General features: G+C 47.2%; 1 protein-coding gene across 1 annotated transcript in view; it reads right to left on the bottom strand.

Annotated features, from left to right (window-relative positions):
* LOC124001293 (usherin-like) overlaps positions 1 to 22,200 on the bottom strand; it is a 471,917-nt gene that overhangs the window by 313,574 nt on the left and 136,143 nt on the right. The window contains 4 exon segments of the mRNA XM_046307964.1: positions 2,439 to 2,707; positions 3,237 to 3,465; positions 6,762 to 6,920; positions 7,755 to 7,918. Coding sequence (XP_046163920.1) covers positions 2,439 to 2,707; positions 3,237 to 3,465; positions 6,762 to 6,920; positions 7,755 to 7,918 — 821 coding nt within the window.

Raw genomic sequence — 22,200 nt, 5'->3', positions numbered from 1 at the left:
ATGATGCCGTATATTACATTTGTTTTATTTGATGACTTTATTATTTAATTCCAAGTCATCAACTCATCTCTATAGAGCTTCTGACAAAAGTCCTATTTTAGTAGTTCTCCAAAGTAAATAAGGCATACTTTTATGCCTGCTGAATACCAACTATCAATCACTTAGATTGTATTTTCAGGTAGAGATACATTTAACATTTAACATTTAAGTCATTTAGCAGACGCTCAGCAACTGCTCTCTATCCCTCTTGATCGCACATTCTTCTGTCTCTTCTCTCTATCTTCCCCACACTAACCCAATGTAGCAGGCGTAAAAGAAACACACAGACTAGACAAGTACTCGCGCAATGGATTATGGTCATTTGAGTTAATTACCATGTTTTCTGTACTAACCTATGTAGAACATTGGCCTGTTGGAAACTACAACTCCCTACTACATCGCACAGTTCGGCTTGATCTGATTTTTTTGCATTGGATGCATCTCAATTCACCACATCTGCCTACTTAACACTTCCACATCTGCCCACTCAACACTTCCACATCTGCCCACTCAACACTTCCACATCTGCCCACTCAACACTTCCACATCTGCCCACTCAACACTTCCACATCTGCCCACTTACACATCTGCCCACTCAACACTTCCACATCTGCCTACTTAACACTTCCACATCTGCCCACTTAAGACTTCCAGAATCTGCCCACTCAACACTTCTACATCTGCCTAATTAACACTTCCACATCTGCCCACTCAACACTTCTACATCTGCCTGCTTAACACTTCTACATCTGCCCACTCAACACTTCCACATCTGCCCACTCAACACTTCCACATCTGCCCACTCAACACTTCCACATCTGCCCACTCAACACTTCCACATCTGCCCACTCAACACTTCCACATCTGCCCACTCAACACTTCCACATCTGCCACTTAACACTTCCACATCTGCCTACTTAACACTTCCACATCTGCCTACTTAACACTTCCACATCTGCCTACTTAACACTTCCACATCTGCCTACTTAACACTTCCACATCTGCCTACTTAACACTTCCACATCTGCCTACTTAACACTTCCACATCTGCCTAATTAACACTTCCACATCTGCCCACTCAACACTTCTACATCTGCCTGCTTAACACTTCCACATCTGCCCACTCAACACTTCCGCACCTGCCCACTCAACACTTCCGCACCTGCCCACTCAACACTTCCACATCTGCCCACTCAACACTTCCACATCTGTCTACTTAACACTTCTGCATCTGTCTACTTAACACTTACACATCTGTCTACTTAACACTTACACATCTGTGGTAAAGGTGACAGAGCTAGAGCGGTATTTGTCAGACCATGAGACATCCCGAAAATCGGTCTTCTCACAAAATCGTCTGTAGCGTCTGAACGGTTTGGCCTAGAAAACCACTGTAAAGATGAGACTCTCAGGAACACGTACATGTTGGTTGTTTTTCTCTAGCACACCCACAGGCGTCACAAGACTCGTCTGAAAAATCTAATAGCAAATTGATCCTTGGGATGACCTTCTTAAAACAATTCCATATAGCTTAGTAGTATCCCCCCGGCTTAGACAGGGCTTAGACTCTTCTGGGTTAACAGCCGAAAAATAACCTCAATTTCAGTTAGTTGCTCAGCACTAGTAGGACACAAGGAGATACAATACTGTATGCATCACTACAGTACCATACTGTAAGCTACTAATCAACCACAGGTCTTCAGCCAATACTAAAATAGAATGAATGAATACCAACACAGTGCATTCTCATATCCCATTCTAATACTCTATAGCAGAGAGACTCTTCATCCACATGAGAGTCAAAGCTCAGCATCGTATCCACATTGCTCATTAGTGTTAACAAGGCAGTGAATGAATACAGAAGGTTGAGCCGAGGACAGGCAGGCATCACAACACAATAGAAATAAACACTTCTATTCTCCCTCTTTTCTCTCTCTATTCTCTCTTCTCCAATGCTCCCTATCACACGAGCACTTCAATGAGTCTGTTCCCCCATGTCTTGTTTCAATACAGCCAGTCCAACATGGCAGTTCTAGTTGTAGGCATGGTTGAATGACCATTCAAAACAGAATATTAAATGACATGAATAATAATGTCTGGTAGAAGTACATTTGTTTCAATGTGCCTCGGGGAGCGATATAATGTAATGCAGTAAGTGTGGTGGTGGTTACACAGGCTTAATATGGTAGAGCCTTATAGAGACCGTACAAAGCCCTGGATCCAGGAGAACACTGTAGGGACACAGTGTTAATTGGGAGTTGAACATGTGTTTTCTTGGAGCATCCTAATAGGACAGTCTCCATAGTACCGCCTTCTCAAAACTATTTGTTCTTCTCAATTTTCTTCAATGTCATTCCTGTTGTCTGTGAACACAGATCAAGAGGCGATTCGGGTCGTACCATTGGGACGAACGGGGGGGTCCCAGGCTGTGTGCATTTGGTGCGGTCCGGTGGCGTTGACCCTGGGTGGGGGCTGTCCCTGTGGGGGGCTGGGTGAAGTGAGGAGGGGCAGGGGAGGGGTGGAGGTGCACCCACCAGTAGTACAGGCCTGCAGGGTGAGGTTATAGTGGGTGTAGGGGGAGAGGCCAGCGGCTGCAGCCTGGGTCTCTAGACCTGTATAGTGGACCCGCTCCCTACCAGTACCAGCCTCCACTGAGTTCAGCACAAACCTACAGGAACACACAGAGAGAGGGATCAGTTTAGTTTATTAGTCAATATGACTTGACCATGATAACTGACCAGCCAATGTTACTCCTTCAGTTAGGGACTCACAGACCATAAAAGAACATCTAGTCTCATCTCAACTCAGCTGGTTGAGAATTCTTAAGAGCTGGTTTCTTGGACACAAATTAGGCTTAGTCCTGGACAAACAATCATGTTCAATGGATTCACTATTGAAAGTGTTTTTCAATACAAGTCTCTCGCTCACTCCCCCGTATTTCTCTTTATTTATCCACTGAGGTTAGATAGGACACCTAGAGGGGGTTTAGAATACTGGGTCCATACCACAGGAGGTTGGCGGCACCTTAATTGGGGAGGACAGGCTCGTGGTTATGACTGGAGTGGAATCAGTGGAATGCTATCAAATACATCAAACACATGGTTTCCATGATTTCCAGGTGTTTGATGCCATTCCATGTGCTCCGTTACGGACATTATTAAGAGCCGTTCTCCCCTCAGCAGCCCACTGGTCCATACCTCTCTTGTGGACCTGATGTGTTCTGTGGTCGGGTCCAGTTGAGGTTGGCTGTGGTCGGTCCTGGTCGGCCCACCAGAGTCAGAAGGATATGGTCAGGGTCCGGTGCGGCGGCCAGGGTCTGGTAACTGACCGGAACACTCACCGTCTGACCGTTAACGTTAGCCGTTACCAGCTGGTAAGAATAATCCATGAACGGAGACAAACCACTGTCCACATATGTTACAGGGCCTAGGAGAGAGGAAATACTTGAATGTGTGTGTGTGTGTGCATGTGTGTGTTTGTGTGTTTTCAACATACAGTGTGTGTGTGTGCATGTGCGTGTCTTCAACATATAGTGTGTGTGTGTGTGTGTGTTTGTGTGTGTGTGTGTGTGTGTGTGTGTGTGTGTGTGTGTGTGTGTGTGTGTGTGTGTGTGTGTGTGTGTGTGTGTGTGTGTGTGTGTGTGTGTGTGTGTGTGTGTGTGTGTGTGTGTGTGTGCATGCGTGCGTGCGTGTCACCAAACCCAGTAAGAGGGTATGCTGGTGACCTCCAGATGACCTCCAGAGAAGACCATGTCATTAAAAACATGCTCTCTCACAGATGATGTTTTGAGATGGGCTGGAAATGAAAGACACTAAATGTCCAGTGTTGTATGAAAGACACAGCAGAGGTAACCTCTGGTACAAGTATAAAACTGATAAGCCCCCAAGATTTACACTAATGAATAAACCAATCAGAGTCTGCTCTCATCACGAAACATATAGTTAGTTATCTTGGACATACATTTTATGTTGCTGGCGAGTGGGAACAAGTTGAGGAGCTCATCCGTGTGTATTCAACCAGGCTTGATATGATTGACGTTTCCCCTCTGCCTGTGGTCATGAAGCTAGAAGCTGTGAGAGAGGTGGCCCTAGCAAAGATTAAACATCTGCTTGCACATGTGCCTCTCCCACAGAAGGTTCTGGGGGAAATTAATAACAAAACTGTTCAGGTGGTGAAAAAGTGGCAATGCTTCAACACACACACCACACGTGACTTTGTCTTCCTGAGCCAAAGAGAGGGGCATTTAGGTGTCCCGAAGAGAGGGGCGTTTAGGTGTCCCGAAGAGAGGGGCATTTAGGTGTCCCGAAGAGAGGGGCGGTTAGGTGTCCCGAAGAGAGGGGCGTTTAGGTGTCCCGAAGAGAGGGGCGTTTAGGTGTCCAGAAGAGAGGGGCGTTTAGGTGTCCCGAAGAGAGGGGCATTTAGGTGTCCCGGAGAGAGGGGCATTTAGGTGTCCCGGATATTGAGTGGATTTACACTGCTACCAGACAGACTCACCTGTTGAACATGCTCAACAGTGACGATGTGACAGTTAAGGAGTTAGACAGAGCCTCCGTCCTTCTGGACCTACAGAGGAGGAAGGTTCCCCTGGCCAGGGACACTGAGGACAACTTCCTAGGCTTCAAGAGGAAGGCCAATTGAAAATTGGATTGGACACTTGTGCTGTGTGCTTTGGAGCGTGGTCAGATTGGCCGGACCTCAATGGCCTGTGCAACCAGACTGGAGTGTAGCTCAGGTGGAAACGGACTGATATGTAAACTGAGTCAGTGACGGCCTCTGAAGCAGTTGTGGTCAGATCTCAGTGTTGTTGTGGAGAGATCTGTCACCCATGATGGAACATCTCATCCTACATCCAGGACAACACTCCTCGGTATCAGACGGATGCAGCTACTGCAACACTGGACTGGCCTGAGGCTGCAGGGGAAACTCACTGCTCTGAACTGTGATGTCCACTCTGTCTCCCAGCTACTGCAACACTGGACTGGCCTGAGGCTGCAGGGGAAACGCACTGCTCTGAACTGTGATGTCCACTCTGTCTCCCAGCTACTGCAACACTGGACTGGCCTGAGGCTGCAGGGGAAACTCACTGCTCTGAACTGTGATGTCCACTCTGTCTCCCAGCTACTGCAACACTGGACTGGCCTGAGGCTGCAGGGGAAACGCACTGCTCTGAACTGTGATGTCCACTCTGTCTCCCAGCTACTGCAACACTGGACTGGCCTGAGGCTGCAGGGGAAACTCACTGCTCTGAACTGTGATGTCCACTCTGTCTCCCAGCTACTGCAACACTGGACTGGCCTGAGGCTGCAGGGGAAACTCACTGCTCTGGACTGTGATGTCCACTCTGTCTCCCAGCTACTGCAACACTGGACTGGCCTGAGGCTGCAGGGGAAACTCACTGCTCTGAACTGTGATGTCCACTCTGTCTCCCAGCTACTGCAACACTGGACTGGCCTGAGGCTGCAGGGGAAACTCACTGCTCTGGACTGTGATGTCCACTCTGTCTCCCAGCTACTGCAACGCTGGACAGGCCTGAGGCTGCAGGGGAAACTCACTGCCCTGAACTGTGATGTCCACTCTGTCTCCCAGCTACTGCAACACTGGACTGGCCTGAGGCTGCAGGGGAAAGTCACTGCTCTGAACTGCAACACTGGACTGGCCTGAGGCTGCACGGGAAACTCACTGCTCTGAACTGTGATGTCCACTCTGTCTCCCAGCTACTGCAACACTGGACTGGCCTGAGGCTGCAGGGGAAACTCACTGCTCTGAACTGTGATGTCCACTCTGTCTCCCAGCTACTGCAACACTGGACTGGCAAGAATTTTGCCATTGGCGAGAACATTCTAACCTTTACTTTTAAAGCGAGGCTGTGAGTTATACCAACAAAATGTAATCTAGCACTCTGGTACCCTGCAAACCATGAGCCATTTTGTGTTCTACATGAGTCAAATGTAATGGAGTCCATTGCCCATGTTGTGAATGGCTGCTGTTCATACAAGGATATGTACATTGCTAGACATGACCGCCTTGTTGACCTGATAGCCATTGAAGTGAGACAAGTGGTCTCACAAACAGTACACGTGCATAAACATTCTTGTGTAAGGGGAAGCTGGTTTGACGTTGATTATGTGTTTTTCTGTGTGTCAAATACACCAGATATTGTTGTTGTGAGGGGAGGCCAGGGAGAGGTGGGCTGCTCATTGGACGGCTACATAGAGCAAGCCTTTGCTGAGAAGCTGTTTAAATACCAGCCCCTCGTGCCACGCTTGGACAGCCTCGGGTGGAGGTGCAAGCTGGTGGCTCTGATATTTGGCAGTCTCGGCCACATACACAGACTTGCAGTGCGGTGCCTCCAGATTGAGGTCCTGACAAAAAGTAGGGCAAAGCAGTTGGCTAGATACTGCGCTGTTTCAGCTGTCGTAGGCACCCTGGCTTTTTGGAGAAGGAGGTGCTTTATGCATACAGGAACCTTTGAAATGTTTGATCCTTTTTTTGTCAATTTGATTGGTGGATTCAAATAAAGTATACAACGTGTGTGTGTGTGTGTGTGTGTGTGTGTGTGTGTGTGTGTGTGTGTGTGTGTGTGTGTGTGTGTGTGTGTGTGTGTGTGTGTGTGTGTGTGTGTGTGTGTGTGTGTGTGTGTGTGTGTGTGTGTGTGTGTGTGTGTGTGTGTGTGTGTGTGTGTGTGTGTGTGTGCCTGTGAATGTGAATGTGTGTGTACTTACTGAATGGGTAGTGTCTCTGCGTAGTGTGTATATCTAGGCCGTCCCTGAGCAGTGTGTAGTTGAGAGTGTGTGTGTTGGGCGCGTCAGGAGGCCTCCAGGTCAGGCGGATGGAGGTGGAGGTCAGGACTAACCCTACTGGACTGGGCTGCTGGATAGGAGCTGGGGTGAGGGGGGAAGGGGAGAGACAGAGAGCAAGGGAGGCAGCGTAGGGGAGAGAAGAAGAGAGAGAGAGGGATGTGGGAAATGGGAAAGGGGTTGGGAGGGGATAAGAGAAAGAGGAGGAAGATACAATAACATTATTAACCACTGTGCATGTCTTATGCAACACAATAGACACAATAACAGGCTTGCGGGTGGTGTGTGTGTGTGTGTGTGTGTGTGTGTGTGTGTGTGTGTGTGTGTGTGTGTGTGTGTGTGTGTGTGTGTGTGTGTGTGTGTGTGTGTGTGTGTGTGTGTGTGTGTGTGTGTGTGTGCGTGCATGCGTGCGTGCGTGTCTGCGTGTGTGTGCGTGCATGTCTGCGTGTGTGTGCGTGCATGTCTGCGTGTGTGTGCGTGCATGTCTGCGTGCGTGCGTGTGTGAGGGGTATTTTCCATTTGATCCATGGGGAGCGTCTTAGCATACTGAGGAGGCCCCAGAGAGCCAGTGTCCCTCTGTGACTTTAATACTGTGTGTCTGTTCCATGTCAAGTTAGTGTCTGTGTGTCTAACTCAAAACAGCCCCTAGGCAGGGAAAGCACAGGAGGAGGAAATTACTCCCCACTAACACACACATACTGTATGCATACACACGGACACACAGAATCCACAGACATCGAGAAAGAGATAGAGTAGATGCACAAATGCACACAACACACGCACATACATACAATAAATCTAATATTATTTAAAACCTATAAGGCATAAAAGCATTGATAAAAGCATTGTCTTAACTCTACCGTTCTGAAAAAATGAGATGAATCACTGACTGTGCCTCTGCGGCCAGTCATCCAGTACCTTTACTGCAGCCCAGGTGGTTGTCTGAGTCCAGGTGACTGGCTCCAGGGACACAGCGGTCACACCTGTCCCCCGTCACCAAGGCCTTACACTGGCATATCCCTGTCTCTGGGTGGCATGACCCATTCACCCCTCCAACGGAGTTACACACACATGCCTGGCACCTGGATGAGGAGAATACAGAGAACATTTCACATCACAAGCTCATAACGGAAATGAATTTCAAACAGTCAGAATTACATACAAACATTTGTCAATTACTTTTACAAAACCATCCATCTAACGTACGTGTGTGTGTGTGTGTGTGTGTGTGTGTGTGTGTGTGTGTGTGTGTGTGTGTGTGTGTGTGTGTGTGTGTGTGTGTGTGTGTGTGTGTGTGTGTGTGTGTGTGTGTGTGTGTGTGTGTGTGTGTGTGTGTGTGTGTGTGTGTGTGTGTGTGTGTGTGTTCAGTCCAAGCTCTTCTCTGTCCCAATGGTGGAACCATCTTCCCCCTGAAGCTAGGACAGCAGAGTCCCTGCCCATCTTCCCCCTGAAGCTAGGACAGCAGAGTCCCTCCCCAACTTCCCCCTGAAGCTAGGACAGCAGAGTCCCTCCCTATCTTCCCGAAAACATCTGAAACCCTACCTCATCAAATTGTATTTGAAATAACCCCACCCAATGAAATAAATAAATAAAAGAGAACTAACACTAACACTTATGCAAGCCAGTCAATTTCTTCCACACTGATCTCAACAAGCCATGTCTGTATGGAGCTTGCTTTGTGTACGGGGCATTGTCATGCTGAAACAGGAAAGGGTTTTCCCAAAACTGTTGCCACAATGTTGGAAGCACATAATTGTATGCTGTAGCGTTAAGATTTATCTCACTGGAACTAAGAGGCTGAGCCCAAACCAAAAACTGCCCCAGATCATTATTCCTCCTCCACCAAACTTTACAGTTGGCACTATTCAGTCGGGCAGGTAGCGTTCTCCTGGCATCCGCCAAACCCAGATTCGTCCTTCGGACTGCCAGATGGCGAAGCGTGATTCATCACTCCAGAGAACGCATTTCAACTTTTATTTATTTAAAAATATATATATGTATATATATTTCACCTTTTTTAAACCAGGTAAGCTAGTTGAGAACAAGTTCTCATTTACAACTGCGACCTGGCCAAGATAAAGCAAAGCAGTACGACAGAAACAACAACACAGAGTTACACATGGAATAACCAAGTGTACAGTCAATAACACAATAGAAAAAAAATCAAGTCTATATACAGTGTGTGCAAATGGCGTGAGGAGGTAAGGCAATAAATAGGCCATAGTAGCAAAGTAATTACAATTTAGCAGATTTTAACACCGGAGTGACAGATGAGCAGATGATGATGAGCAAGTAGTGATACTGGTGTGCAAAAGAGCAGAATAAAAAAAAACAATAAAAAAAAAACAATATGGGGATGAGGTAGGTAGATTGGGTGGGCTATTTATAGATGGATGTTACAGATACAGTTATCCTGTGTGTGTGTGTGTATCCTGTGTGTGTGTTTCTTTTCTCTCCTTCTCCCCTCACAGGTGAAAATCATCACTCCCCAATCAGTCAACAATCAATCATCAATCAGAAGACACACCTCCTCCTACTTCCTATCCTATCACAGTTCCTTCCCCATGGTTTAAAAACCCCATCATTTGTTTGTTCTAGAGCTCAATCTCTAGCTCAATCTCTCTGTAAATGCCATGTCTGTAGGTCTCTGTGTTTCACTCTCGCTTTGTGTCTTAAACCTCTCTTTTGTTTAAAGCACCTCCATAGCACTTTGTCACCACCTGTGAGTATTGTTTTTGGTTATGGTGTTTGTTTGTTTGCTGGTGGGAAAAGGGGAAACCAAGACAAGTCGCCCATGGGCATACACTACCCGTAGGTGAACTTTGTTAAATACACTAGGTAGAACTGGGCGGACCACCCACTGTATTTTTGGTTAGTTAGTTAGCTGTTAAAGTAGGCTAGTCTAGCTTAGGGGTGTGTTTTTGTATATTTTATTGTTTCTTTCCTTGGGTCCAGCTCAGCCCCTTTTCCTGCTCCCCCCATTACCGTGTGTTTATAAATAAACCTAGAGTTTGACGGTAGATTTCTGTTGTCGTGGATATTTCGTGCACACTTTTACTTTGTCACAATAATAATTTGCATGAGTTATGTTACGGGTCTCATTACCATCCCCCCTAGACTGTCGGGCCAAAAGGGATTCGTAACAATGGACCATGTACAGCTGCAGCGATCGGTTAGCTGCTCAGATAGCTGATGTTTAAATTTAGTGAGGGAAATGTAAATCTCCAGCTTCAGTGATTTTTGCAATTCGTTCCAGTCACTGGCAGCAGAGAACTGGAAGGAAAGGCGGCCAAAGTAGGTGTTGGCTTTGGGGATGACCAGTGATATATACCTGCTGGAGTGCATGCTACGGGTGGGTGTTGTTATCGTGACCAGTGAGCTGAGATAAGGCGGCGTTTTACCTAGCATAGACTTATAGATGACCTGGAGCCAGTGGGTCTGGCAACAAATATGTAGCGAGGGCCAGCCGACTAGAGCATACAGGTTGCAGTGGTGGGGGGTATAAGGCACTTTGGTAACAAAACGGATGGCACTGTGATAGACTACATCCAAGGAGGCTTTGTTGCGAAAGGAGGGAGGCTGAAGGAGGCTTTGTTGCGAAATAGAAAGCCGATTCTAGATTTGATTTTGAATTGGAGATGTTTGATATGATTCTGGAAGGAGAGTTTACAGTCTAACCAGACACCTAGGTATTTGTAGTTGTCCACGTATTCTAAGACAGAACCGTCCAGAGTAGTGATGTTGGACGGGCGGACGGGCAGGTGCAGGCAGCGATCGGTTGAAGAGCATGCATTTAGTTTTACTTGTATTTAAGAGCAATTGGAGGCCACGGAAGGAGAGTTGTATGGCATTGAAGCTCGCCTGGAGGGTTGTTAACACAGAATCCAAAGAAGGGCCAGAAGTATACAGAATGGTGTCGTCTGCGTAGAGGTGGATCAGAGACTCACCAGCAGCAAGAGCAACATCATTGATGTATACAGAGAAGAGAGTCGGTCCAAGAATTGAACCCTGTGGCACCCCCATAGAGACTGCCAGAGGCCCGGACAACAGGCCCTCCGATTTGACACACTGAACTCTATCAGAGAAATAATTGGTGAACCAGGAGAGGCAATCATTTGAGAAACCAAGGCTATCGAGTCTGCCGATGAGGATGTGGTGATTGACAGAGTCGAAAGCCTTGGCCAGGTCAATGAATACGGCTGTACAGTATTGTTTCTTATCGATGGCGGTTAAGATATCGTTTAGGACCTTGAGCATGGCTGAGCTGCACCCATGACCAGCTCTGAAACCAGATTGCATAGCAGAGAAGGTTTGGTGGGATTCGAAATGGTCGGTAATCTGTTTGTTGACTTGGCTTTCGAAGACCTTAGAAAGGCAGGGTAGGATGGATATAGGTCTGCAGCAGTAACTGCCGATTGTGCAGGTTTTCTACTTACAAAAGATGTAGAGGTCTGTAATGTTATCATACTTTTCTATCAACTGTGAGAGACGGAATCTAAAACAAAAATTGAAAAAATTGTAGACCTCCACAAGGCTGGGATGGGCTACAGGACAATAGGCAAGCAGCTTGGTGAGAAGGCAACAACTGTTGGCACAACTTTAGAAAATGGAAGAAGTTCAAGATGACGGTCAATCACCCTCGTTCTGGGGCTCCATGCAAGATCTCACCTCGTGGGGCATCAATGATCATGAAGAAGGTGAAGGATCAGCCCAGAACTACACGGCAGGACCTGGTCAATGACCTGAAGAAAGCTGGGACCACAGTCTCAAAGAAAACCATTAGTAACACACTATTTCCGTCATGAATTAAAATCCTGCAGCTCATGCAAGGTCCCCCTGCTCAAGCCAGCGCATGTCCAGGCCCGTCTGAAGTTTGCCAATGACCATCTGGACGATCCAGAGGAGGAATGGGAGAAGGTCATGTGGTCTGATGAGACAAAAATATAGCTTTTTGGTCTAAACTCCACTAGCCGTGTTTGGAGGAAGAAGAAGGATGAGTACAACCCCAAGAACACCATCCCAACCATGAAGCATGGAGGTGGAAACATCATTCTTTGGGGATGCTTTTCTGCAAAGGGGACAGGGTGACTGCACCGTAGTGAGGGGAGGATGGATGGGGCCATGTCTCACGAGAACTTGGCCAACAACCTCCTTGCCTCAGTAAGAGCATTGAAGATGGGTCGTGGCTGGGTCTTCCAGCATGACAACGACCCGAAACAGACAGCCATGGCAACTAAGGAGTGGCTCCGTAAGAAGCATCTCAAGGTCCTGGAGTGGCCTAGCCAGTCTCCAGACCTGAACCCAATAGAAAATCTTTGGAGGGAGCTGAAAGTCCGTATTGCCTAGTGACAGCCCCGAAACCTGAAGGATCTGGAGAAGGTCTGTATGGAGGAGTGGGCCAAAATCCCTGCTGCAGTGTGTGCAAACCTGGTCAAGAACTAAAGGAAACATATGATCTCTGTAATTGCAAACAAAGGTTTCTGTACCAAATATTAAGTTCTGCTTTTCTGATGTATCACATACTTATGTCATGCAATAAAATGCAAATTCATTACTAAAAATCATACAATGTGATTTTATCGATTTTTGTTTTAGATTCCGTCTCTCACAGTTGAAGTGTACCTATGATAAAAATTACAGACCTCTACATGCTTTGTAAGTAGGGAAACCTGCAAAATCGGCAGTGTATCAAATACTTGTTCTCCCCACTGTAAGTCTATAACAGTTTGGGTCTAGAGTGTCACCCCCTTTGAAGAGGGGGATGACCGCAGCAGCTTTCCAATCTTTAGGGATCTCGGACGATACGAAAGAGGTTGAACAGACTGGTAATAGGGGTTGCAAAAATGGCGGCGGATAATTTTAGAAAGAGAGGGTCCAGATTGTCTAGTCCAGCTGGGTCCAGGTTTTGCAGCTCTTTCAGAACATCTCGATTTGGCTGAAGGAGAAGCTGGGGAGGCTCGGGCGAGTAGCTGCGGGGGAAGCGGAGCTGTTGGCCGGGGTTGGAGTAGCCAGGAGGAGAGCATGGCCAGCCGTAGAAAAATCCTTACTGAAATTTTTGATTATCATGGATTTATCGGTGGTGACCGTGTTACCATGCCTCAGTGCAGTGGGCAGCTGGGAGGAAGTGCTCTTGTTCTCCATGGACTTTACAGTGTCCCAAAACGTTTTGGAGTTAGAGCTACAGGATGCAAATTTCTGTTTGAAAAAGCTAGCCTTTTGCTTTCCTGACTGACTGTGTGTATTGGTTCCTGACTTCCCTGAACAGTTGCATATCGCGGGGACTATTCGATGCTATTGCATTCCGCCACAGGATGTTTTTGTGCTGGTCAAGGGCTGGAGTGAACCAAGGGCTATATCTGTTCTTAGTTCTACATTTTTTGAAAGGGGCATGCTTATTTAAGATGGCGAGGAAATTACTTTTAAAGAACGACCGACCAGGCATACTTGACTGACGGGATGAGGTCAATATCCTTCCAGGATACCCGGGCCAGGTCGTTTAGAAAGGCCTGCTCGCACAAATGTTTCAGGGAGCATTTGACAGTGATGAGGGGTGGTCGTTTGACCATGGACCCATAGCGGATGCAGGCAATGATCGCTGAGATCCTGATTGAAAACAGCAGAGGTGTATTTGGAGGGCAAGTTGGTCAGGATAATATCTATGAGGGTGCCCATGTTTATGGATTTAGGGATGTACCTGGTGGTTTCCTTGATAATTTGTGTGAGATTGAGCGTATCTAGCTTAGATTGTAGGACTGCTGGAATGTTAAGCATATCCCAGTTTAGGTCACTTAACAGAACAAACTCTGAAGATAGATGGGGGGCAATCAATTCACATATGGTGTCCAGGGCACAGCTGGGAGCTGATGGGGGTCTATAACAGCTGAACTGCTCAAGAGTCCAATGGCGGCGAGCTTTACACCACTCCAGCCGACGCTTCGCATTGCATTGATCTTGTGTGCGGCTGCGGGGCCAAGGAAACCCATTTCATGGAGCTTCCGATGAACAGTTATTGTGCTGACGTTGCTTCCAGAGGCAGTTTGTAACTCAGTAGTGAGTGTTGCAACTGAGGGCAAATTATTTTTACTTGCTACGTGCTTCAGCACTCGGCGGTCCTGTTCTGTGAACCTGTGTGACCTACCACTTCACGGTTGACCCGTTGTTGCTCCGAGGTGTTTCCACTTCACAATAACAGCACTTACAGTTGACCGGGGCAGTTCTAGCAGGGCAGACATTTGTGACAAACTGACATGTTGGAAAGGTGACATCCTATGACGGTGCCACGTTGAAAATCACTGAGCTCTTCCGTAAGCCCATTCTACTGCCAATGTTTGTCTATGGAGAATGCATGGCTGTGTTCGATTTTAACCTGGATCGAATCCCAGAGCTGACAACTTAAAAATCTGTTGTTCTGCCCCTGAACAAGGCAGTTCTGTTCATAGGGCATCATTGAAAATAATAATTTGTTCCTTAATAAAAGAAAAGAAAATAGCTGAATCCACAAATTTTAAGGTGTGTCCACATACTTTTGTATATATTGTGTATTTTAAGATAAATTAACTACTGTAAGTCTTTGTGGATAAGAGCATCTGCGAAATGACTCAAATGTAAATGTGTGTGATGGAGAGAGGTGGTATTGGGTCTTCACCTTAACACCCCTATTCCCTTCCTTCATGCTCCCCTATTCACAGACCAGTGACAGTATGTGGAGGGGTCCCATGGGTGTTCAGGAGATGTGTGTGTTTGAAAGAGGGTGTGTGTGTGTGTGTGTGTAAGGGGGGGGTCAGGGGATTGGGTCACACAGGTGGTGGAACCCCACTGAGACCCGGCACTGGGTGATCACCAGGCCAAATGCCTGACACCCTTAAACACACACACACACCTTCAATCACACGCACACACACCTTCAATCACACGCACAGACACTCTGACACCCTCCTTCTTGCGGCGTGAAAAGTCACAGCCCCTTAATGAACAGAAAATGTGTCCTGTCAACTGCAGGGAGCTTTGGGGGTTCCACCACCCCACACACAACACACACACACGTCTCTCCCACTCGCCTCCGCGACTCGACCTTCACTCCTCTCCCAAGGAGAGAGAAAACACCCAACATCACACCAACTCTCCCTTTTTTCATCAGTCTTAAATGAATCCCATGTTTGTGAGATTGTGTGTGTGTGAATATTCTAACCTCCTGCTATGATTAGATTAGAGTTTAATATGGGGTTGTAAAGGGTTGCAGATGTAATTACATGGTACAGTGAAATTCTTATGCTCTGAGTTCCAACAATACAATACAATATAATAAAATAAGATAATAATACAAATATAAATAATAATATACACATATTTAACAACTGTGGCAATGATGTCCATTGGGGTGGGGGCAGGGTAAATGTATGTTGAGGGGGGAGGGGAATGTCCATAGGGGGAGCAGCAGACCGGGGCAGAAGAGGGGACAGGGGGAGCAAGTAGCTGACTAGTGGTGGCTGTTCAGCATGATAAATGTCCATTGGGGGTCGGGGTAGTGCACAAAATCTGTTGAAGTGAGGGGGGGGGTGTCCATACGGGGAGTAGGAAGCAGTGGAGGCTACTGAGGGGAGGAAGGCACTTAATAATGGCTGGAACGGAGCAAATGGAATGGCAGAAAACCATTTGTTTGATGTATTTGATACCATTCCACTGATTCCGCTTCAGTCATTACCACGAGCCTGTCCTCCCCAATTAAGGTGCCACCAACCTCCTGTGATAGGAATGGAGGGGGTGATTGAAGAGGGGACAACAGGGCATAGCTCGGGTCCCTGATGATCTTCTTGGCCTTCCTGCGTCACCTGGTGTTGTAGGTGTCCTGGAAGGCAGGCAGTGTGCACTTAATGGTGCGTTCGACTGAGCGCACCACCCTCTGTGGCGCCATGCGGTCCTCGGTGGTGGAGTTTGATACAGCCCGAAAGTATGCGCTCAATGATGCTCCTGTAGAACACAGTGAAGGCCATTTGGGAACGGACACATTTCTACAGCATCCTGAGGTTGAAGAGTTGCTGATGTGCCTTCCTCACCACCGTGTCTGTGTGGTTTGACCTTCAGATTCTCTGAGATGTACCAACCTCCAGCGGCGGCTGGAGCACAAGCAGGTCCATTGTTTTGCTGACTTTGCGGGAGAGGTTGTTTACCTGGCACCACGCTGTTAGGGTACCTACCTTCTCCCTGTACGCCATCTTGTCGTTGTTGGTGATCAGGTCTACTACTGTCGTGTTGTCAGCGAGCTTGATGATGGAGTTGGAACTGTGTGAGGCCATGCAGTTGTGGGTATACACTCTTAGAAAAAAAAGGGTTCTTCGGCTGTCCCCATAGAATGTTTTGGGTTCTATGTAGAACCCTTTTTACAGAGGGTTCTATATGGAACCCAAAAGGGTTCTACCTAGAACCAAAACAGGTTCTACCTGCAACCAAAAAAGGTTCTTCAAAGGGTTCTCCTCTGAGGGCAGCCAAAGAATCCTTTACGGTTCTAGATAGCACCTTTTTTTCTAAGAGTGTACAGGGAGTACAAGAGGGGACTAAGGACGCACCCTTGTGGGGCCCCCGTGTTGAGAATCAGTGTTGAGGAGGTAATGATGCCTACCTTCACCACCTGGGGTGACCCGTCAGGAGGAGGTGATATGGTCTTTGACTAGCCTCTCGAAGCACTTCATGATGACGGAGGTGAGTGCTACGGGACTGTAGTCATTCAGTTCAGTTACTTTCCCTTTCTTGGGCACAGGGATGATAGTGGACACCTAGAAGCAGGTGGGGACAGTGGCCTGAGCTAGAAACAGGTGGAAAATGTCCGAAAACAAAACAGTCAGCTGGTCTGCACATACTCTGAGGGTGAGGGATGCTGTCTGGGCCATCAACCTTGCCAGGGTGAATACGTTTGAATGACTTACATACATCCTCTGTGGAGACTGCAAGTACATAGGCATCAGGGGCTCTCATCGGTCATCGTTGTGCTCAAAGCGTGAGTGCAGGTCTTATAATAAATGTAATAGATTTAATACGTTATAAACGTATTTGTATATTTTTTGCATTTCCTAGAATAGGGGTCAGTGACCTCTCTCTCTCTCTCTCTCTCTCTCGCTCTCTCTCTCTCTCTCTCATGCACACACACACACACACACTGGATAAAGACTCAACAACAGACACTATGAATCAAAATAAGAAACCGACAAATGTGAATTTACTCTGAGGCTCGGGTAAACTACACCGCTCTGTGTGGTAAACATCTTAATGATATTGTGTGTGTTTGTTTGTATGTGTGTGTGTGTGTGTGTGTGCCTGCGTGTACATATTTGTTTGTGTGTGGATAGATCAGGGCTATCGTTACTGAGTATAATAACCCACTCTGTTGAGAAAGAAAAGCTATTTTTTACCCCCAAGGTTATGATTACCTGAACAAGGATTTGGGCAGACCTGATATTATGTCATTTAGTCTGCCAGGAAATATCCCATAACCATATTAAGGGTCTATAACCAACCTCGATGAGATCAACCTGTGCCGAACGGCGAGCACCGGGAGAAAACCAAATAAGATGCATGGGCTTATTGATTGGCAAGGGGATAAATGAGTTTATAATATTCATATAAATCTTTATTGTTTTCAGTCTCCTGATGCCAGAAAGGCTTCCCCAGTAATCAGTTTAAAAACTTCATTTTTCATCCTTACCCGAGCGAGGCAGGGGCTCGACCGATCGTACACGCATACACGCACACAACATACACACATACACACACACATCCCTCAACATTCGTATGGATTGACAATCTGTGCTGTCCAGCAGCCTGTTGTTGATCTATTGAAAACACTCATCTAGCACATTTGCATCAAACTCAGGCCTTGATGTACCGTTCTCTCTCTTTCTCTCCTTTTCTCCCTCTTCCCCCACAGCTAAGAGATCTCAGTCACAGGCCTTAATACACTACACACAGCTATCAGTGAAGGTCATCCCGTAGCACGCACACACACAGGGGAAGACATACACTACACACAGCTATCAGTGAAGGTCATCCCGTAGCACGCACACACACAGGGGAAGAGATACACACACAAGGGAAGACATACACACACACAGGGGAAGACATACACACACAGGGGAAGACATACACACACCTAATTAAGTGTTTTAATTTATTTTTATCAAATTACTAGTATAATTTAGTTAGTAAAATTATTTTCAACAACTCCCCCATTTCCCAGGCATTTAGTGTGTTCTCTCCAGCCATTTAGTCTGTTCTCCTCTGTTCTCCACAGCCATTTAGTGTGTTCTCCCCAGCCATTTAGTGTGTTCTCCCCAGCCATTTAGCGTGTTCTCCCCAGCCATTTAGTGTGTTCTCCCCAGCCATTTAGTGTGTTCTCCCCAGCCATTTAGTCTGTTCTCCCCAGCCATTTAGTGTGTTCTCCCCAGCCATTTAGTGTGTTCTCCCCAGCCATTTAGTGTGTTCTCCCCAGTCATTTAGTGTGTTCTCCCCAGCCATTTAGTGTGTTCTCCCCAGCCATTTAGTGTGTTCTCCCCAGCCATTTAGTGTGTTCTCCCCAGCCATTTAGTGTGTTCTCCCCAGCCATTTAGTGTGTTCTCCCCAGTCCTTTAGTGTGTTCTCCTCAGCCCTTTAGTGTGTTCTCCCCAGCCATTTAGTGTGTTCTCCCCAGCCATTTAGTGTGTTCTCCCCAGCCATTTAGTGTGTTCTCCCCAGTCCTTTAGTGTGTTCTCCTCAGCCATTTAGTGTGTTCTCCCCAGCCATTTAGTGTGTTCTCCCCAGCCATTTAGTGTGTTCTCCTCAGCCATTTAGTGTGTTCTCCCCAGCCATTTAGTGTGTTCTCCCCAGCCATTTAGTGTGTTCTCTCCAGCCATTTGGTGTGTTCTCCTCTGTTCTCCCCAGCCATTTAGTGTGTTCTCCCCAGCCATTTAGTGTGTTCTCCCCAGCCATTTAGTGTGTTCTCCCCAGCCATTTAGTGTGTTCTCCTCTGTTCTCCCCAGCCATTTAGTGTGTTCTCTCCAGCCATTTGGTGTGTTCTCCTCTGTTCTCCCCAGCCATTTAGTGTGTTCTCCCCAGCCATTTAGTGTGTTCTCCCCAGCCATTTAGTGTGTTCTCCTCTGTTCTCCCCAGCCATTTAGTGTGTTCTCCCCAGCCATTTAGTGTGTTCTCCTCTGTTCTCCCCAGCCATTTAGTGTGTTCTCCCCAGCCATTTAGTGTGTTCTCCCCAGCCATTTAGTCTGTTCTCCCCAGCCATTTAGTCTGTTCTCCCCAGCCATTTAGTCTGTTCTCTCCAGCCATTTAGTGTGTTCTCCCCAGCCATTTAGTGTGTTCTCCCCAGCCATTTAGTGTGTTCTCCTCTGTTCTCCCCAGCCATTTAGTGTGTTCTCTCCAGCCATTTGGTGTGTTCTCCTCTGTTCTCCCTAGCCATTTAGTCTGTTCTCCCCAGCCATTTAGTCTGTTCTCTCCAGCCATTTAGTGTGTTCTCCCAGCCATTTAGTGTGTTCTCCCCAGCCATTTAGTCTGTTCTCCCCAGCCATTTAGTCTGTTCTCCCTAGTCATTTAGTCTGTTCTCCCCAGCCAATTAGTGTGTTCTCCCCAGCCATTTAGTGTGTTCTCCCCAGCCATTTAGTGTATTCTCCCCAGTCATTTAGTCTGTTCTCCCCAGCCATTTAGTCTGTTCTCCCCAGCCATTTAGTGTGTTCTCCCCAGCCATTTAGTGTGTTCTCCCCAGTCATTTAGTCTGTTCTCCCCAGCCATTTAGTCTGTTCTCCCAGCCATTTAGTGTGTTCTCCCCAGTCATTTAGTCTGTTCTCCCCAGCCATTTAGTCTGTTCTCCCCAGTCCTTTAGTGTGTTCTCCTCAGCCATTTAGTGTGTTCTCCCCAGTCATTTAGTCTGTTCTCCCCAGCCATTTAGTGTGTTCTCCCCAGCCATTTAGTGTGTTCTCCCCAGTCATTTAGTCTGTTCTCCCCAGCCATTTAGTGTGTTCTCCTCTGTTCTCCTCAGCCATTTAGTCTGTTCTCCCCAGTCATTTAGTCTGTTCTCTCCAGCCATTTAGTGTGTTCTCCCCAGCCATTTAGTCTGTTCTCCCCAGCCATTTAGTGTGTTCTCCCCAGCCATAAAGTGTGTTCTCCCCAGCCATTTAGTCTGTTCTCCCCAGCCATTTAGTGTGTTCTCTCCAGCCATTTAGTGTGTTCTCCCCAGCCATTTAGTCTGTTCTCCCCAGCCATTTAGTGTGTTCTCCCCAGCCATAAAGTGTGTTCTCCCCAGCCATTTAGTCTGTTCTCCCCAGCCATTTAGTGTGTTCTCCCCAGCCATTTAGTGTGTTCTCCCCAGCCATTTAGTGTGTTCTCCCCAGCCATTTAGTGTCTGTTCTCCCCAGCCATTTAGTCTGTTCTCCCCAGCCATTTAGTCTGTTCTCTCCAGCCATTTAGTGTGTTCTCCCCAGTCATTTAGTCTGTTCTCCCCAGCCATTTAGTCTGTTCTCCCCAGCCATTTAGTGTGTTCTCCTCTGTTCTCCTCAGCCATTTAGTCTGTTCTCCCCAGCCATTTAGTGTGTTCTCCTCTGTTCTCCTCAGCAATTTAGTCTGTTCTCCCCAGCCATTTAGTGTGTTCTCCTCTGTTCTCCTCAGCAATTTAGTCTGTTCTCCCCAGCCATTTAGTGTGTTCTCCTCAGCCATTTAGTGTGTTCTCCCCAACCATTTAGTGTGTTCTCCCCAGTCTTTTAGTCTGTTCTCCCCAGCCATTTAGTCTGTTCTCCCCAGCCATTTAGTGTGTTCTCCTCAGCCATTTAGTGTGTTCTCCTCAGCCATTTTGTGTGTTCTCCCCAGCCATTTAGTGTGTTCTCCCCAGCCATTTAGTGTGTTCTCCCCAGCCATTTAGTGTGTTCTCCCCAGCCATTTAGTGTGTTCTCCCCAGCCATTTAGTGTGTTCTCTCCAGCCATTTAGTGTGTTCTCCCCAGCCATTTAGTGTGTTCTCCCCAGTCATTTAGTCTGTTCTCCCCAGCCATTTAGTGTGTTCTCCCCAGCCATTTAGTGTGTTCTCCCCAGCCATTTAGTGTGTTCTCCCCAGCCATTTAGTGTGTTCTCCTCAGCCATTTAGTGTGTTCTCCTCAGCCATTTTGTGTGTTCTCCCCAGCCATTTTGTGTGTTCTCCCCAGCCATTTAGTGTGTTCTCCCCAGCCATTTAGTCTCTTCTCCCCAGCCATTTAGTGTGTTCTCCCCAGCCATTTAGTGTGTTCTCCCCAGCCATTTAGTGTGTTCTCCCCAGCCATTTAGTCTGTTCTCTCCAGCCATTTAGTGTGTTCTCCCCAGTCATTTAGTTTGTTCTCCCCAGCCATTTAGTCTGTTCTCCCCAGCCATTTAGTGTGTTCTCCTCTGTTCTCCTCAGCCATTTAGTCTGTTCTCCCCAGCCATTTAGTGTGTTCTCCTCTGTTCTCCTCAGCAATTTAGTCTGTTCTCCCCAGCCATTTAGTGTGTTCTCCTCTGTTCTCCTCAGCAATTTAGTCTGTTCTCCCCAGCCATTTAGTGTGTTCTCCTCAGCCATTTAGTGTGTTCTCCCCAGCCATTTAGTGTGTTCTCCCCAGTCATTTAGTCTGTTCTCCCCAGCCATTTAGTCTGTTCTCCCCAGCCATTTAGTGTGTTCTCCTCAGCCATTTAGTGTGTTCTCCTCAGCCATTTTGTGTGTTCTCCCCAGCCATTTAGTGTGTTCTCCCCAGCCATTTAGTCTCTTCTCCCCAGCCATTTAGTGTGTTCTCCCCAGCCATTTAGTGTGTTCTCCCCAGCCATTTAGTGTGTTCTCCCCAGCCATTTAGTGTGTTCTCTCCAGCCATTTAGTGTGTTCTCCCCAGCCATTTAGTGTGTTCTCCCCAGTCATTTAGTCTGTTCTCCCCAGCCATTTAGTGTGTTCTCCTCTGTTCTCCTCAGCCATTTAGTCTGTTCTCCCCAGTCATTTAGTCTGTTCTCTCCAGCCATTTAGTGTGTTCTCCTCAGCCATTTAGTCTGTTCTCCCCAGCCATTTAGTGTGTTCTCCCCAGCCATAAAGTGTGTTCTCCCCAGCCATTTAGTCTGTTCTCCCCAGCCATTTAGTGTGTTCTCTCCAGCCATTTAGTGTGTTCTCCCCAGCCATTTAGTCTGTTCTCCCCAGCCATTTAGTGTGTTCTCCCCAGCCATAAAGTGTGTTCTCCCCAGCCATTTAGTGTGTTCTCCTCTGTTCTCCTCAGCCATTTAGTCTGTTCTCCCCAGCCATTTAGTCTGTTCTCCCCAGCCATTTAGTGTGTTCTCCTCAGCCATTTAGTGTGTTCTCCTCAGCCATTTTGTGTGTTCTCCCCAGCCATTTAGTGTGTTCTCCCCAGCCATTTA

This window comes from Oncorhynchus gorbuscha, linkage group LG17 (genome assembly GCF_021184085.1).
Source record: "Oncorhynchus gorbuscha isolate QuinsamMale2020 ecotype Even-year linkage group LG17, OgorEven_v1.0, whole genome shotgun sequence".
In the NCBI taxonomy this organism is placed as follows: Eukaryota; Metazoa; Chordata; class Actinopteri; order Salmoniformes; family Salmonidae; genus Oncorhynchus; species Oncorhynchus gorbuscha.
The sequence above is the reverse complement of the archived record's forward strand: the minus strand, read 5'-3'. Positions and strand labels throughout refer to the sequence as shown.